The sequence below is a fragment of the Bactrocera neohumeralis genome, chromosome 4, assembly GCF_024586455.1.
Source record: "Bactrocera neohumeralis isolate Rockhampton chromosome 4, APGP_CSIRO_Bneo_wtdbg2-racon-allhic-juicebox.fasta_v2, whole genome shotgun sequence".
NCBI lineage: Eukaryota > Metazoa > Arthropoda > Insecta > Diptera > Tephritidae > Bactrocera > Bactrocera neohumeralis.
The window spans coordinates 89,820,150-89,836,771 of record NC_065921.1 but is presented as its reverse complement, the minus strand read 5'-3'; the positions used below and the strand labels follow the sequence as shown (position 1 = coordinate 89,836,771).

Genomic DNA, 16,622 nt, shown 5'->3' with positions numbered 1-16,622 from the left:
GTGCTCATGTTGAATGCATGCAAAGGTATGGTGACTTTTATTTATGCTGCCAGATCATAGAAAACCTACTTATATATTTCATTGATATCCATATAAAAATCTATAAATATTTGTATTATACAAAAAAAATTAAAACTTTATTGTGTGAATATGGGTTAAATTTTTTGGAATGAAATTCAATGCATTATACAAATTTTTTCATTACTGTTTACGTAAGACAAATGCCAGAGAACGTAGAAAATATTTTCAATCTATTTACTCAATCAAGTGGCAACGGTAAGAACTGACAAGTGCGTAAACTGCATTTATTTATAAATTTGTGTCTTTACAGTACATTCGCGATGGCATTAGGACAACAGCACGTGTTAGGCTTTTCGCCTAATGGCAAATTATTTGCTTTCATCAACGACCAAGGTATTCTGAGGATATGGGACACAGAAACCAACGAACTAAGGCAGGAGTACACACCCAATCTCCAATTGTCGGGTCCTTGTACTGCTCTCACGTGGGTTATAACTACTTCTTCAACCGGACATAGTGCTGAAGGAAAAAAGGTTTGTTAGTTATCTATTTTTCTGAATTGTTTTAATACAGTATTTCCAAAATAGGCGAAAAAAACTCGAAAATCACACAACGGTCCAAACCATGACACAGAAGCGATATACCTGGCGCTGGGTACTAGCAATGGACACATTTCTCTTTATTCTTACGCTTTAGGCAAGGTAAGGCCTTCTAATGAAAAATTGAGTAAAATTCATATAACATATACGCTTTTAATATATGCAGATCGAGCGAAACTTAAAAGGTGAAGGACACAGTGGAAAAGTTACCTGCCTTACTCAAGATGCTGAAGGTCACTTATATAGTAGTGGAGAAGATTGTCAGATAATAAAATGGGCACTATCTGAGGAAAAGCAAATCTCATCTTGGTCAGTGGGGCCGGAGAAACCGTACAGCATTGTTTATTTAGAATTATCAAATAACTTGATTGTCGGAGGTCGCCAAATTAAAGTTTATTCAGTGGCCACGCAGGAGTTAGTACAAACGTTTACCGGACACACATCCGACATTAATTTGATGAATTCGTTGGTACTAGATGGGAGCAGCGAATACGTCGTAAGCACATCACGAATGGAACGGATAATATGTATATGGAAAATTGGGAAAAAAGGTCGTAATAAAAATGCTAGCTCCACTCTAATTATGGAAGACGTAGCACACTGTCTTACTTGTCAAGTAGACATTGATCGCAATGTAAGAGTTGCGAGTGTAACACGCAGTGGTGTGATTCATATGTACCTTATTGCAGTAGAAAAGTAAGTATATATTTATTTTTGTTCCATCAGATTATCCTAAATTAAGTGTGTTTGCAGCATTAAACCTGAAAAACCAATTAAACCAAAGTTGACCATAGAGGTTGCGTCAGATAGTGCAACAGTAATTGCTCCAATACCAGCTGTTTCCGTATCACTACAGCACAGCAGTCGCCCACAAGAATTAATTTTCGGTTATGGAAACAAAAGCTTTCTGGTTTTTGAACATTTGACTCCGAATTTCACTGAAAAGTTGCAAGTGCTCATACGCACCGACCCAAAAACGTTATACTTGATGCGTGGGAAACTATCAAAAAAAGAAGGAAAAGCTGGTGACGCACAAAAAACTATTACTCCAATCGTCAATGAAGCCGACGTAGAATACAAATCTTCGGCTACAGTTCCAAAGAAGAAGTTAAAAGCAGTAGAAATGCCAATGGAGTCCCGACTACAAAATTTGAATTTAAACGCTGTTGCTGGTACTGGAGCACCCCAAGCTCAAAGCAAAGTTCAGTTGCTAGTGCAGGCCTTACACAGCAAAGATAATGTGTATGTATCAGTTTATTTTTTCATATAATATTATAAGATTATATGGTATTGAAGAAGTGACCATTAATTCATTTATCAAACTTGTTGTCCCCTATTTAGTCTTCTACGTTCTGTATTGCATACGCATGATATTAAAACTATTCAACTGACCCTCCACAAACTACCTGTGCAATACGTAGGGCCGTTAGTCAATGAGTTAACTCAGTTTATGCAACAAAAACGCATGAAGTAAGTAATACCTAAAGTTCTGAAAATTGTATAAATTTTGGAAATAATAGCATAAATACATTGCAGTGTCGAGTATGCAGTTGATTGGCTTAAAATCCTTGTCCAGACGCATTCCAGTCAACTAATGGCTTTGGGATCTGAAGATCTTCTAAATAAATTCGGTCCATGCATTGGTTTAATAGAACATCGCGTGAATTGTCTGAAGGAGTTATCGAAGTTTGTTTATTTTATTATTACGAAATATTCTCGAACTGATGCAACTAATTATAATATTTTTTTCGCAGGGTTGCTGGACGTTTGGATTTGTTGATCAATCAAATAAAACGCAACACTAATGAGGATAATTTAAACAGTTCAAATGTGTTGGTCTATGAGGATAATGGTACATATGCTCTAAATATCTTTTCCTGCAAAACAAAAAATTTAATAATTGTTTTCAGATTCTTCGGACTCTGAAATCGAAGATACAGGCGAAAAGAGTGCCTCCGATGATGAATGGGATGAGGATATTGAAGAGGACGTTGAGAACATGGATCAAGCTGATGAAGATAATGATGAAAGCGAAGCTGATGACGCAGAAGAAATGGAAACTTGATCGTAAACTTTCTCTCAAAACTTCTTTCTTAAACAGCATATGTATGTTATTATATATTATAAGTAAAAACATTAGATTTTTAACAACATTTTTTTTGTTTTCCTTTGAACCTTCGGAAGCACTATTAATTTGTATATTTTTGTAAGTAAAGTTTGTTGAACTCGGATCCAAAAGTAATTAAGCTGCGAACAAATTAAATATTCAGCGAAAAACAATTTATTTCCAGCTAACATCAAATTTATTTTTATTTTGATATACATACATACAACAATTACTAATAGTTTTTGTCAGGACACGTGAGTGAATCCTTTGTGACATTAATAATAATAATCATTCAACAACAGCAGAGGATAGAACGTTAACAAAACCAGAATGTAACTTTACTAATAGGCTTAATGAGTCTAACAGCCATTTCTAAGTGTCTTCAATCCGCTAACCACATCATTGCGTTTGATAACTAATCTAAATTTATTACGCATTCACAAGTAAAAGCATTTTGTAGAACAACACATACAAATTGAGACTTTAATTTATAAGTTTTTTAGATTATAAGTTTCAATCAATATCATTAAGCATGCTGGTGAAAACCATATTTTAAGCTGCAGTGTTTCATTTTAGTTTAACAGAATTTTTGTTTTTGTGTGATCTCATAGCTGTTTTTTGATGATTTTTACGCTTCTAAATGCTTTCGGTCTTTTGTTCTTCCTCTGGAAAATATTGAATGTGGTGCATTTTGAAATAGTCCACAATCTAGTTTACCAGTTTGCTTTAAGGAAGTTGATGAGACCATTAGTGGACGCATCGTGTGTAGTTATTTCATTTGACGTGGCCAATTCTGGTTCAATCGCTTTTGCTAATTGTTTACCTAATTCCACACCCCACTGGTCGAAAGAATTAATATCCCAGATGGTTCCTTGGGTAAAGATTTTGTGTTCATATAAAGCTAAAAACAAAAATTATTATTTTTTATTTGGACAATTTTCCATCAATAAGTTACCAATAAGGACGCCCAAAATGAATGGTGTAACTTTCTTTACAACAATTGAGTTGGTTGGACGATTACCAGTAAACGTCTTATGTGGCAAGAGCGCATCAAGTTTCTCGCCAGACAAACCCGCCGCTTCAAGTTCAATGCGCGCTTGTTCTTTTGTTTTCCCTTGCATTAAAGCCTCAGTTTGGGCCAAAAAGTTTGCCAATAATATTTTGTGATGAACACCGCCGGCGATTGGATTCTGTGTCTGAGCCGGCGCAATAAAATCACAAGGTATTAATCGAGTTCCTTGATGAATCAATTGATAGAAGGCATGCTGCCCATTGGTGCCAGGTTCTCCCCATACGATTGGGCCGGTATTGTAATTGACAACCTTTGAGTCGGTCTTAGTTACAAATTTTCCGTTACTTTCCATATCGCCTTGTTGAAAATAGGCAGCGAAGCGATGTAAATATTGATCGTAAGGGAGCAAGGCATGTGTTTCGGCGTTGAAGAAGTTCGAATACCAAACACCCAACAGTGCTAGTATAACTGGCGCCTGATAAGTATATAATTGTTTTATTAAAACATCGTACAATTGCTAATTATTCACAACTTACATTCTGCTCCAAAGGCGCAGTCCGAAAATGATTATCTAAGAAATGGGCTCCTTCGAGCAATTGCTCGAAATTCTCAAAACCTATTGAGAGACATATAGACAAACCAATGGCAGACCAAAGCGAGTAACGTCCACCAACCCAATCCCAGAAACCAAACATGTTTTTACTGTCAATACCAAAAGCTGTTACTTTTTCCTTATTCGTAGACAATGCCACAAAATGCTTAGCAACAGCGGCAGGCTAAATTCGGTAATTAAATAGAATGCATTAGCATTGACAAGTCTAACATAATATATTTTTATAACATACATCTTTAGCGTGCTCCAGTAGCCAGTTCTTTGCTGATGTTGCATTAGTTATTGTCTCTTGCGTGGTGAATGTTTTTGACGCAACAATAAATAGTGTAGTCTCATAGTTCACACGTTTTAGCACTTCAGCCAAATGTGTACCATCAATATTTGAAACGAAATGAGAGTGCAAACCCTTGCAATATGGTTTAAGTGCTTCGGTCACCATTAATGGACCCAAATCAGAGCCACCAATGCCAATGTTAACCACATCGGTTATTTGTTTGCCTGTACATCCACGCCATACGCCTGATATGACTTGATTAGTGAACTCCTTCATATGTGACAATTCAGCGCGCACTAATGGCATGACATCATTGCAATCGACAAGGATAGCATCGTTTCCACGATTGCGTAGCGCTATATGAAGTACTGCTCGATTTTCTGTAATATTGATGGGTTGGCCCGTGAACATGGCATCGCGGGCAGTAGTTACTTTGCGGGCTTTAGCCAACTCAAGTAGCAGGGGCCATACGTCTTCCGTAATGCGGTTCTTTGAGTAATCAATCAATATTTCGCCATCATTGGGAGTTTGAAGACGCAAACTAGAAAAATAAAAATTAATTAAGAGTCAAAAATATAAAACGGCTGTATAAATTTTTTTTATTCAGTATACAATTATTTACAGACCAAAAAAACAGTAAATTATATTTTCAATCATTCTGCAATTATTGCTTAAGGTCAATTCATTAATAGCAAGTTTTTCACACAAAAAAACTTTAAGATTTTGATCTTTTAAACAGAGAATCTTATCATTTCACTTGAATAACATACATTATACATAAGTATGTCTCACATATGACTTACATTTGCCCACTGACATTCAAAGGCTTAGTGTATAACATATAGAACAAAAAAATTATAATTTGATAACTTTCGTAGCAAAAGGATGTTGAGAGCAGCCTTATAATCTTCCTAAACAAAATCTAATTGGTGAAAATAAATTATCATTTGGACACACTTATGTATGTACATATGTATATACGCACGTACATACGGTGTGCTGTAGGTCAACGTCAAGGTCTAAAATACATTCACTCGCTTAGTTTAAACATGTAACGAAATATTATCATTAATCGCCTTCTAAATCATTGCTAACATAATCAACACCTGATTTTTTGAAGAATATATATTAAGAATACATACATATACTATTATACATGTTGGCATAATTTCTCGTTTGTAAAACAGAAAATAAAAAATGTTTATCAAATTGGTGTACACATCAATATATGTATGTACTCATATTCAATTAAGGATATACACATTAATAGAATACATCTACCTACAAATTCTCTGCTAAACCAAAATTTTTCACGTAACCGTATTTTTCACCCATTCGATATAAACACCGGACTACTCACCTGTACTTCTTAAAACGATTTGTATCTCGGGCGAAAAGATCCTTCATATTAATGTCTTTGCCATGAGCATTATAAAATTGTTGTAGCTTTTGGTAAGCCGGTTCCTCCGTAAGCAGTGGAAGTGGTCCTGCCATTTTTATTACTATATAATTTCTTCTGATAAAAAAATTGCACAGAATTTGACTTTTATGAATACTGAGTGTAAATTGGAATTTGTTATAAAGTATATATAACAATGCACAATTGTGTAAAGAACTTCGTTATTTTATAAAAGAAATTAATTGAAAACTCGAATTATTCCAACTCAACAACGTTCCCACAAATGACCAGAGGAATTGTAATTTATAACGACTAAAGCAATCCCACTCCACGTTCGAAACAAATTCAACTTCTCTCTACGTTGCTTTGTCAATGTCGAATGAAAAACTAAAGCCAAACACACAATGCGGTGCGTAAGATTTGTTTAAGTTTTATGTAAGTTTTACTATTGTAGCCGATTTAAAGCTAATAATTTATATCATTACAGTGCTTATGTTGACTGTCATCATCACACTTGTCAGAATCAACAAAATCAAATAATCTTTGAAAAAAAAATTAATTATAGACAAATGTTTTTAGTACAGAATTGTATATCATAACTTAAGCATAATGCTTAAGTTTAATATATCCCCAGGTTTAACTTATCATTAAGTTCTCTTTTCTTTTGGACAAAAGTTACAACAGCGCCATCTATATGCCTTTTCGTTTATAGCCTAATGCAAAACTAACTGCATTTTCAGTTACCTTCAAACTTAGTTTAATATCTTTGTTAAAAATCAGAATTGTAATGAAGAAAATTCAAGTTATTTCATATAAATTAGGTTTGAAAAATGTTCGGAATATAAATAAAATTAGCAGAGGTGGTATTTCGGATCTGGTATCAACTGGTTGATTGGTTCATTCTGTTGTCAGTTGGCTGCACTGGAATATAGTGTGTATTGGTGTGTGTAATTAAGAAGTCAAATTCCAACAAAACACTAAAACTAAGTAGCGCATAATAATTGGGAAAAATATGGTTCAGTGCAATGGATTTACGTGAGATTGTATTAAAGTTTCAATAGAATGTTTAGAAAATAGTAAAATGCATTTTTAACTAGAATAATATATTAAAGAAATATGTAATGTGATTATAGCAAACCTAATCTCGCGAAAAACGAAAGATACAAGAAAGTGTCACAGGTCTATTGCAACTGCTAAAGAGCGGAAAGCGAAAAGAAGATAGTAAAAGGTAAATAGGCATATAAAAGAGTGCTACTTATCCACAATAGCGATTCGTTTAATGAATAAATGTTATTAAATTTATGAAATTATTTTCAAATAATAAAGTTATGCCAGTGTAAGTTAGTAGCATGCGTTGCCGCGTGTACGTATTCAAAGCAGTAGAGAACCGACGCCTTCACCTAATGTTAAGAGCGGTAACTATATAAAACTGTGCGTGGTTTCAATGATGTTGCATACGTAACCTTGCAAATGCGTAGCACAGTAGCATCTTTTGTCCAATGGCCAACCGTAACATTGGAAAAATTTATTTAAAAAATTTACAATTTAGTGAACGTGTTAGCTACTAAAAAGGATATTAACTGGATATCGAGTTTTTGTTAAATTATACTATGTGTTTAAATCATTACTAATTCATGCATAATTAAAAACGAATAATTTTAATAATTTGTGTGATTTTTGTATTTACAGAATAAAAATATCGGAGTTCATTACAGCAAAGTTATTCCAAGGCATTGCCGAACATAAAAAATGTCCAATTCGACGTCGTGCAAATCAGATCTTAGCACTTCCAACAGTAACTCTACACAATTATCCTCAAGCAGTAATAATCACAATTGCAGTAGTAACACCAATAACAATGCCGAGCAGCCCCAAACAAAAAGACAAAAAATTGAAAAAATCAGTAAAACCAGTAGAGTTGTTAAATCGGTTTCTTCCAAGGCAACGGCTGTGGTAGAGGCAAAATGTTCTCCCCCACCAGACATTGTTGACACCGGCGGAGTTAATGCAATGCAAGCAAACATCAATGGCAAATTATTAAGTAATAATAATCATCAACAGTTACGATGTTCCTCGCTTTCGTCATCCGCCAATTCAATATCCACACCCAGTTCTACGAATAATTCTCCTACATCCACACCGAGTGGATCACGTGCTACTTCATTGTCTCATTTATTAAATGAACAAAGCAATGCAGCACAAATTTTGCCTGGAATTTTAGATGTCACAAGTAGTACAAGTTCCGCAGATATATTAAAAAAACAAGAAATACCCTTAAAGAATGCCGATATTATTGGAAACAGCGGTAGTACTAATACGACTGGTGTAAGCTCTGACGAAGTCGATCGAATACCATTTCAGATGCCTGATTTATTATCTATAACTGTAAATACAAATAGTACTAAGATATTAACGGCACAAACGATAGAGCAAGAGATGCAGACAACCGCAAGTCTGACGTTAGCGGCAACACATTCAGAGGACATGCGAGAATTTGAAGCCTCCTTAAATAAACAATGCCTTTGCGGTGTATCCGAACGTACACTACGAAAGCCATTTCAGTCACATTACTCGATCGACACAAATGGGCAAAAGCGCATTGCGAATCTTTCGGAATGGCCCACGGAAAAGCTTCTGCAATTTCTCTCTAATTTACAGCTTTTGTTCGATATATACCTTAAACAAAATTCCAAAGGTTTTATATGTGCAAGAATAATGGACGTCTGCGACGTTCTCATTCGTAACGATCATAATCTTATTGATGAAATAATTGTTTTGTCTAGTTACAACAATGAATATGTACAGTTTTTAGCTGCTAGAGTATTGGCATCATTCTTGGTGATTGCAAAACAGGAGCTGGATGATAATTGGCTTAAAAAATTGGTTGATAATCTTTTTAGCTTTGAACGATTGGATAGCTCGGCAGTTCAAAAAATTCATTTCAGTTTGGAAATCATCAAAAGAATAGTTGAATGGAAAGATATGGATTTGCACCCGCTTGAAGACGAAATCGTTGACACCCAGGTGGGTAGTGATGTTTCTCCGGATCAAAGTAGAAACACATCATTCGGCAACACAAGCGCAAATGAAGAAAGAGACACTTTGGATAACGAAAGATTTTTTCATTTCCAACCACAGCAACCAACATTGGAAACGAATTATTTTGCATTGCAATTTCGAGGTGCACTTAACGGTACAGTTGACCACGAGGAAGGACTGGACGGTGCGGAGGAGGGAATCGAAAATGATGAGGATGAGTTGGATGATGACGTGCTAGAGGAGAGTATGGTTCAAGCGCATGCGCGAAGACACCATCACCATTTATCACAAATGTCGATGCAACATCAACATCAGCAGCGTCAACACCATCTTCAACATTTTCCCTCCTATGATATTATTGAAAGGACAACAATACAAAATAACACAAGCTTTCTTCCTACAATATCATATGACCCATCTAATGCTGTACCGCACTTCGTCAGTGCTCCTACACATCTATTTGAACAGCACGTAATTCATCAAAATCACGTTGATGATCATTCCCATGCGCCGTCTTTAAATACTCATGCAACACACTTTTCGAGCATTCACAATCCAGCTGAGCTGAATGTGAGTATTGGCGATGTCGAAGAGCCCCAAACAAATTCTGTTTCCAGTTCTTTTGTATCATCAAGTTGTCAAATAATCACACTTACGGACTCTGAGAGTTTCGATACGTCACATCTAAAAGGTGTCACAATTAAAATACTCGAAAATAAGTGGCCTGCATTGGTAAAGAATATGAAAGCTCTTATTGTTAATCATATGCATATGGATCATGCGGAGCATTGCATACTAAATTTCCTACAGCTGTGGGAAAACATAATTTCAGTTAAGGCGAATCTCTCTGTGGTCGAAACACGCCCATTTTATGCCCAGTTGGATAAATTTGAATTACTTTTGCAACAACAGCAACTTTCCTGTACTGTTTATAAACAGCTGCTATGCTTATTTAATGAAGCATTGTGTTACGGCTCCACACTTGCACTGCAGGACATGCTACCGGTCGAGACTTGTCATTTAGCACAAAGAATTGTGCGGCATGTGAAAGAGGCACGTATTTTAGACTCTCTACCGCGTCGTCAACCTGAAAATATGGTCAGTTTTTTGGGCTTCAAGCGCGCAGCTGTTGCTTATTTAGAAGGTACGCCATGGAATCCAAAGCTGGAACGATGTACAGCACAAATGTGTGGTTCAACGCCGCACTCTGGTGAAAACATTGGTTTGTCCACTCCGATGAATCGAGAATTCGCTAATAACGAAAGCATTCCAAATTCTTCAGGAATATTGTCAGGTGGTCCAATTGAGCTTGACGCCAATGCCATTGAAATGGATAAAACAATTTTACAAAAAATGGTGCTTCTAGTTCTGAAATCTGTTGCTGTAACTGTTAAAGAGATACGAAGTGATTCTTCGGATTCGTCGATCGATTCTCAAGATTGTGACGCCTATCAAGATATGGTGTTGATTGAGCGTTCAATACGCGATGTTTTACGGAAATTGGAATCATTTATAAAGCACAAATTAGAATTTCATCCTGAGTGTCACTTTAGCAAAATACTCATACATCTTTTCGACGATCAGGATGATCATTTAATTGAAGCTATGGTGTGTACCTTGGATGTCACAGCAGGCATATCTTTTCGCAATAATGCATTTCCTGAACTCGTGTCCATGTTGAATCCGGTATATACATTTTTAGAGTTCCTCAAAATGATTTCCAACAGTTCAGACCTCTTACTGGATCTACTGGTCAGCAATGAAACTTGTTTTCTACTCTATCTCCTACGACTATTAAAATATATACGAGCAAATTGGGACATGTTTCTACGTAGTTGTCACGATTTTGGAATGGGATCACCCGTCCTCGACGAAGCAATGAGTGTGTTGATACGATTGCGTCTGCACATTTCCCGATTAGTAGCTCGTCAATTGTATCCCTACGATATTTCACCGGTGCTGCGGCTACTGGAAAGCTGTGAGAGCCTTTATGAGGGCAATGAACGTAGCTTAACATAAAATGTTCCTTGGGACCTTTTTTTATTTTAATCAAAAATCGCCTAAAATACTTTATCGAAGAAGTTATTTATTTATTTTGTATTTAATTTGTTACGATGATGAATATTGTTCTATATATCTTTATATATGTATAAGCCTTAAACATACGAACATTAGTGTTAACATGAAAGACTTGAATAACTTTAGCAAATAGCAATTTTTAGTGATTTAAAATATTTGGTTTTAAATCAAACGTCAAAACAACTTAAATCTTAATATTAGCACTTCTAATTAATCTAATTTAATTTGTTGTTTAGTGCCTTTTATTAAATGAATTTAAGTAGCATTAACATTTTAAAATAACTACAAAAATTTTGGTTTTAATTAGAAAACCTTGATATTTTGTTGTAATTGGTCTTGCCTTAGCTTAAGTTGTACTATTCTAAATTTAAGATAATTTTATATATATGTACTTCGTAAATTAAATAATTCTTAATTGTTAACATATCAGCACAATACATATGTCCTTTTATATATTCTTTTATTAAATTAATATATTGTATTGAATAGCTTTTTTAATTTAAAACTTAAGTGGATGTAAATACGAACTTCCAAGAATGCATATATATACGTATATACTTATTTAAATATAACGGACGAATGTCACACTAATTTTAAAATATACCTTTGGTATTTAACGGAAATTGAAACATTATTTTTTTATAACACCAAAAAAATCATGTACATACTTACAATATTTGTAATAATTTTTAAAAGTTTTTACATAATAAACAAATCTTTTATATTATAATTGTAAAGAAAAAACATTTTACTTTATGGCTCAATATAAATACTGCAGACACTGTCGAAATTTGATGTAACTGGACTGGTTCTTGCCAACCAATTAATCAGAAAATCATACAATAACGATGTTTTTAAGAGAATACCATATATTGGCGTTCTTTTATGTTCCTATTTTGGAATTGAATCGTTTTAGTTTCTAGTGGCGATTTATCATCCGAACACGTCGTTTAACTTCATGAAATGGTATATCTTGTCCATGGTCAATCAAATTAGTTTCCAGACCAATATGTGCGCCGGATAAAGATGTACGACGAGCCAGATTCGAAATCGGCAAAGCGACGACTTTTACGTTGTGACGTTGGAAACTTAATGAAATTGGCACCGAGCAACGTCGGCCAGAGATTTTTGGCGGAGTGTATTCTGAAAATCGGATAAACGACCTCATTTCCCTATTTCTTAGACTTCCATTCGTTTTGTGTTATACTGACTTACCCAAAGGATTAGATGAATTTTCACCACAACTCTGTTTTTCCCTCGATGGCCGCAATGGTAGACCATGGATTCTGCATTGTATATTTGCTATGCGCTTATGCTCGTCGAAAGATGTGAATTTCCGTAAATTGGAAAGTATTACAGATTTTTTCATTGTAGTGTCATTGAAACGATCTACGGATTGTGATCGCATTTCCAATAGTGATTCTTTTTTTGATTTGCTACTTGAAGAGTCTAAAGCAAAATTTGTAAATGTCAAAATGATTTGCCAATTTGTATAACATTTCTCATCCTCATCAATCACAACCAAACTTATGACTGCAATTTCTTATTTGTAGTAGTCAAGTGTAATTAGAAATCTTCTTATCAATTACCAATTTGCATATTCCCACATTTATATATGTATATAAGTAATATATTAAACATATGTTGTTTTTAGGAAAAAGTATTTTTTAAGTTTTAAGTTATCATCCCACATTTGTAAATGAAACAGCAAACATTTTTAATTACAGTTAGAGAGAGTTAAAAATTTATTGACTTTTGATGCGTAAATCTTGCATATGAAATTCTTGTTTAAAATTCATACAATCCAATAAACGTTCAGACTATGACCAATACTTGTCCAGAATTTCCATTTAGTGTACGAAAACAATAAAATAGTAATAGTCTTAATTTACAACAAGTTTACATAGGTATTCAAACATAGTTAATGTACATTTTAATATGCAATCGTATTTATACATACTCATATATTTTAAACATTATAGGATAACAACAGCTCACACATAGACAACAAAGTTTTTATGAATATTCGAACGAAATATATTTCTGATATGAAAAAAATGCAATTTGAAATAAAATATATAGTTGGAGTTTTCAAGGAGAGTTAGAACTTAGAGCTGGAAGGTTGTGCTGTTAAAGTGCGAACAATACACGATACCATAGATAAATTGAACACATTTAGCATGTAGGAAAGTGCAAGGGTCTTTCAGTAAGTACGAGTACAAATACGTTGGAGACCTGAAATTTAAAGAAGCAAACGTAAAGAAGGCGAAAGGTTTGACTTAGAGGGCTTATCAATCTATTCTGTTTACTCATATTATTAAAGAAGTATTTTAGCTAATAGGTAACACGCATAAAAATATTAAAGAAAAATGTATGTAATTAATAAATATGTACATATGTACATGTAATTCCAAAAGAAATGTAATCAACAGAAATAGATATAAACATTTTTATATGCATACGTGCACATACATATGTATGTATATTTATGCAAATATATTACAAACATCAAAATACACAACACATTTCTTTTCGAAATATTAACACCACGCTATATTTTGTGAAACTGAATTCAAAGAGCAACGCATCCAAGAATAATTCTATTAATTTATTCAAAGGCATGTAAAAATATACATATGCATGTGTATCATGTTTAATCAATAAGGCAAAGGATAATCGTCGAATGATTTACGGTAAAACATAGAAAATATTTTTTTGATTGAGAACATATGTAGAAGAATTTATCTTACGTTCTATGTTTTTTATTTAGTAGATAGGTTGTTTTAGAGAACGTAAAGTGAACGAAAGTTAGTAAGTGAATGTGTATTTTCTATTAAATTTTGGCATCCTTTAAAGATAAGGCGAAACGCTGTTGCAAAATATGACTACTTTAATCACTAAATTCAGCTAAAGTTATTTTTACTAGATACAAATGTAAATGTAAATATTTGACTACGTTAAATACTTCATATTCGGTTTGGTAGATTTCCGATAGACTTTTACCATTATAAATGAGAGTATTTAGAAGGCATACATAGATAGCTGTTACACTTTCATTAATAATTATTTTAATTTTTTTCTAGATCTAGTTTATATCTGCTAACAATTACAGAATTTATTTTTTATGTTTATTAATAATTTTTTTAAATAATTATATTTTTATATAATTTTTAATTCCTAATGAATTCTAAAAATATTAATAGCACCCTTACGATTTATTAAATGATGTACCTTTTGAAGCTCGACGGTCTTGTTTATGAGTCTGAGCGTAAGATTGCAAGGAGCAACGTCGTAACCTTTTGTCGCCTTTGTTTTGCTAGAAAACGTAAAATAATTATGTGACGCAAATGAGTTTATAACTCCTCTGTGCAGCAACTGTACAATATTATAGAACGTTCGCAAACTTACCGATTTGTAATGCTGATTTATGTCTGAAGCGGCTTTTAACAGCAAATATATAAACACCAATGCAAACATATAGATGATGGGTTCTGCAGTGTTTGATTTTTTTGCCGTTGATTGATCCTTTTTATTATTATTGTTGATGACCGTGCTGTTATTATTCTTAGCATTTTTGTCATCGATTTGTGGCGGAATTTCGCTTTTATCTTTATTAGTATGTTGTAAATCAACTATGTCTCTATGTTTTGATTCTTTCTGATCGTGGTTTTCACCATTCTCAACATTTAAGTTTATTAAAACCGATTCTTCAGTTATCTGTTCACATGCAGTATCAATTTCTTTTAACTGATTTTCTTTTTCGATAATCTCGTTTACCCAACGCAAATCCTTTGTAAAAACTTCTAACTCAGTGCACAGGTCTTTGTATTCCAATAGTTTTTCAAGTATTTTTATTCGTTTAGTTGTTTCCTCTGTTTGCATTTCTTGGTCTTTTAAAGTATTACCAAAATCACTATTTTTCTCATCTTCTGGATTACCATAACTCAAGTATTTGAATTGAATTGCTGTTGTTGTTAAATACAATGTAAAAAATACAATCAATACACCTACTGGCACCACATGGCGAATATTGTTGTTTTTGTTAATGTTTATTTTAGCTGGTGAACCTGATCCTTTCATGCTAGCCTCATACAATTTCACTCGTTCAGACACATGATGTCTGAACTGTTCTGAAAGATCTTTGTTTGTATCTTCACAATCTTTTTGCTCATTGACAAATGACATGATTTATAAACCTAAACAAGGAGAAAAATCTCAAAAATGTTGCATAAATACTCCCAAAGAAACAATAAATTTGAAACTAAAAGAAAGAATATTTCGTTAAGAAACATTGAGAAAAACCCTAATTTAATTCAATTTGTACTCGTACATATCTGTATACATACATACATATCGTCACCTGAAATGCAAAATAACGTAACAACATTTTCGGAAATTTACAGTGGCATGAATGAAACATGAAATAAAATGGAACATGAGTGAATCAAAGTTTTAATATTAGTTAAAACTGGTTTATATCTGACCGCAGAACCTGCAAATGTTGAACATATGTAATATTATGTATGTAATTTGAAGTAGTGAAGCTTAATCAATAAGACACTCAATTTCGAATTTTTTGATGATACGTTATTTTGCATTTCAGGTGACGATATGTATGTATGTATGTACTTCATATATTAGTAATGCGCTTAAACAAATCGGTATTACGAGGATATTTGTGTGAAAAATCAATAGGATTGCTTCTGTAAGTCTAAATACATATATTTATGTCTTAAAATTAGCTGAATTTCCATTGTTTCATTATCCAATTATTTTCACTTAACATTGCAAATATACATACTTATATCCGAATAAATAATGTTATTGTAGTACTTGTTGGTAAAAACTTTCTTAGTAAAGTTTAATATATTTTGCTGTACATTATTTAAACTTCACATTTAAATCACACCAAACTTTATTTTATAATTTACTTTAACATTTAATGTTTCGATATGTCTTTCCATTTTCTTTAAAGTACTAAAATCATTTAAAAGTTTGGTCTTTGACGATAATTCACGAATATGCATGTATCTCCCAGCATGCCGCGTACAGTAATCTGCCTTTATTGCACTTCCGGACAACAGACCAAACTTGTGTGACAATAATGTCAAATAGGTGTAAATGTTCGCTTGGGGAATAGTGCATAACAGATATAAACTACATACATACGTGCAGCTTTTAGTGTTTTCTTTATTGTACCTGTAACAAGCAACATGTTTATATAGCATTTTATAAACTATCTGTTGCACCAACCCCCAGCAAAATCATTTAAAACGAAGAACCAGTAATGCCTCTTCCAATTCTACCCAAGTCCGAAATTTAATTGAAGGGAAAGCAACGTAACTTAATTTGTTTGAAATACTTTCATTTGAAATATTGAGACATACAACAATCCTAAAATAGTTATATTGATCGCAATGCTATGCATCCAGTTTTTTAATAAATAACTTAGAGAGGGAATGAATTCTGTAAAGTTTAC

At 33.5% G+C, this 16,622-nt stretch overlaps 4 protein-coding genes across 5 annotated transcripts; 2 read left to right on the top strand and 2 right to left on the bottom strand.

Moving 5' to 3' along the window:
• The first annotated feature begins 5 nt into the window (after window positions 1–5).
• On the top strand, window positions 6–2,773 carry LOC126756528 (WD repeat-containing protein 43). The gene is made up of 9 exons (XM_050469648.1): window positions 6–276; window positions 332–554; window positions 609–722; window positions 787–1,316; window positions 1,374–1,862; window positions 1,962–2,090; window positions 2,157–2,306; window positions 2,375–2,472; window positions 2,531–2,773. The coding sequence occupies exons 1-9, from the start codon at window positions 170–172 to the stop codon at window positions 2,683–2,685; spliced, it is 1,995 nt and encodes a 664-aa protein (XP_050325605.1). The 5' UTR covers window positions 6–169; the 3' UTR covers window positions 2,686–2,773.
• A 105-nt stretch (window positions 2,774–2,878) lies between these two features.
• LOC126756529 (glucose-6-phosphate isomerase) lies at window positions 2,879–6,382 on the bottom strand. Its single transcript, XM_050469649.1, has 5 exons — window positions 5,987–6,382; window positions 4,585–5,167; window positions 4,276–4,515; window positions 3,683–4,214; window positions 2,879–3,628 (listed from the first exon to the last, which is right to left on the bottom strand). The coding sequence occupies exons 1-5, from the start codon at window positions 6,118–6,120 to the stop codon at window positions 3,441–3,443; spliced, it is 1,677 nt and encodes a 558-aa protein (XP_050325606.1). The 5' UTR covers window positions 6,121–6,382; the 3' UTR covers window positions 2,879–3,440.
• Window positions 6,383–6,966: 584 nt separating this feature from the next.
• LOC126756631 (protein lines) lies at window positions 6,967–11,881 on the top strand. The gene is made up of 2 exons (XM_050469838.1): window positions 6,967–7,253; window positions 7,715–11,881. The coding sequence occupies exon 2, from the start codon at window positions 7,775–7,777 to the stop codon at window positions 11,081–11,083; it is 3,309 nt and encodes a 1,102-aa protein (XP_050325795.1). The 5' UTR covers window positions 6,967–7,253; window positions 7,715–7,774; the 3' UTR covers window positions 11,084–11,881.
• A 156-nt stretch (window positions 11,882–12,037) lies between these two features.
• On the bottom strand, window positions 12,038–16,266 carry LOC126756633 (uncharacterized). 2 transcript variants are annotated; one of them, XM_050469840.1, is made up of 5 exons: window positions 15,945–16,266; window positions 14,552–15,339; window positions 14,375–14,459; window positions 12,359–12,592; window positions 12,038–12,286 (listed from the first exon to the last, which is right to left on the bottom strand). In XM_050469840.1, the coding sequence occupies exons 2-5, from the start codon at window positions 15,326–15,328 to the stop codon at window positions 12,063–12,065; spliced, it is 1,320 nt and encodes a 439-aa protein (XP_050325797.1). In that variant the 5' UTR covers window positions 15,329–15,339; window positions 15,945–16,266; the 3' UTR covers window positions 12,038–12,062. The 2 variants fall into 2 exon arrangements, with proteins under 2 accessions (XP_050325797.1, XP_050325800.1); XM_050469843.1 differs by lacking the exon at window positions 15,945–16,266 and having other exon boundaries at window positions 14,552–15,922.
• Window positions 16,267–16,622: the final 356 nt, after the last annotated feature.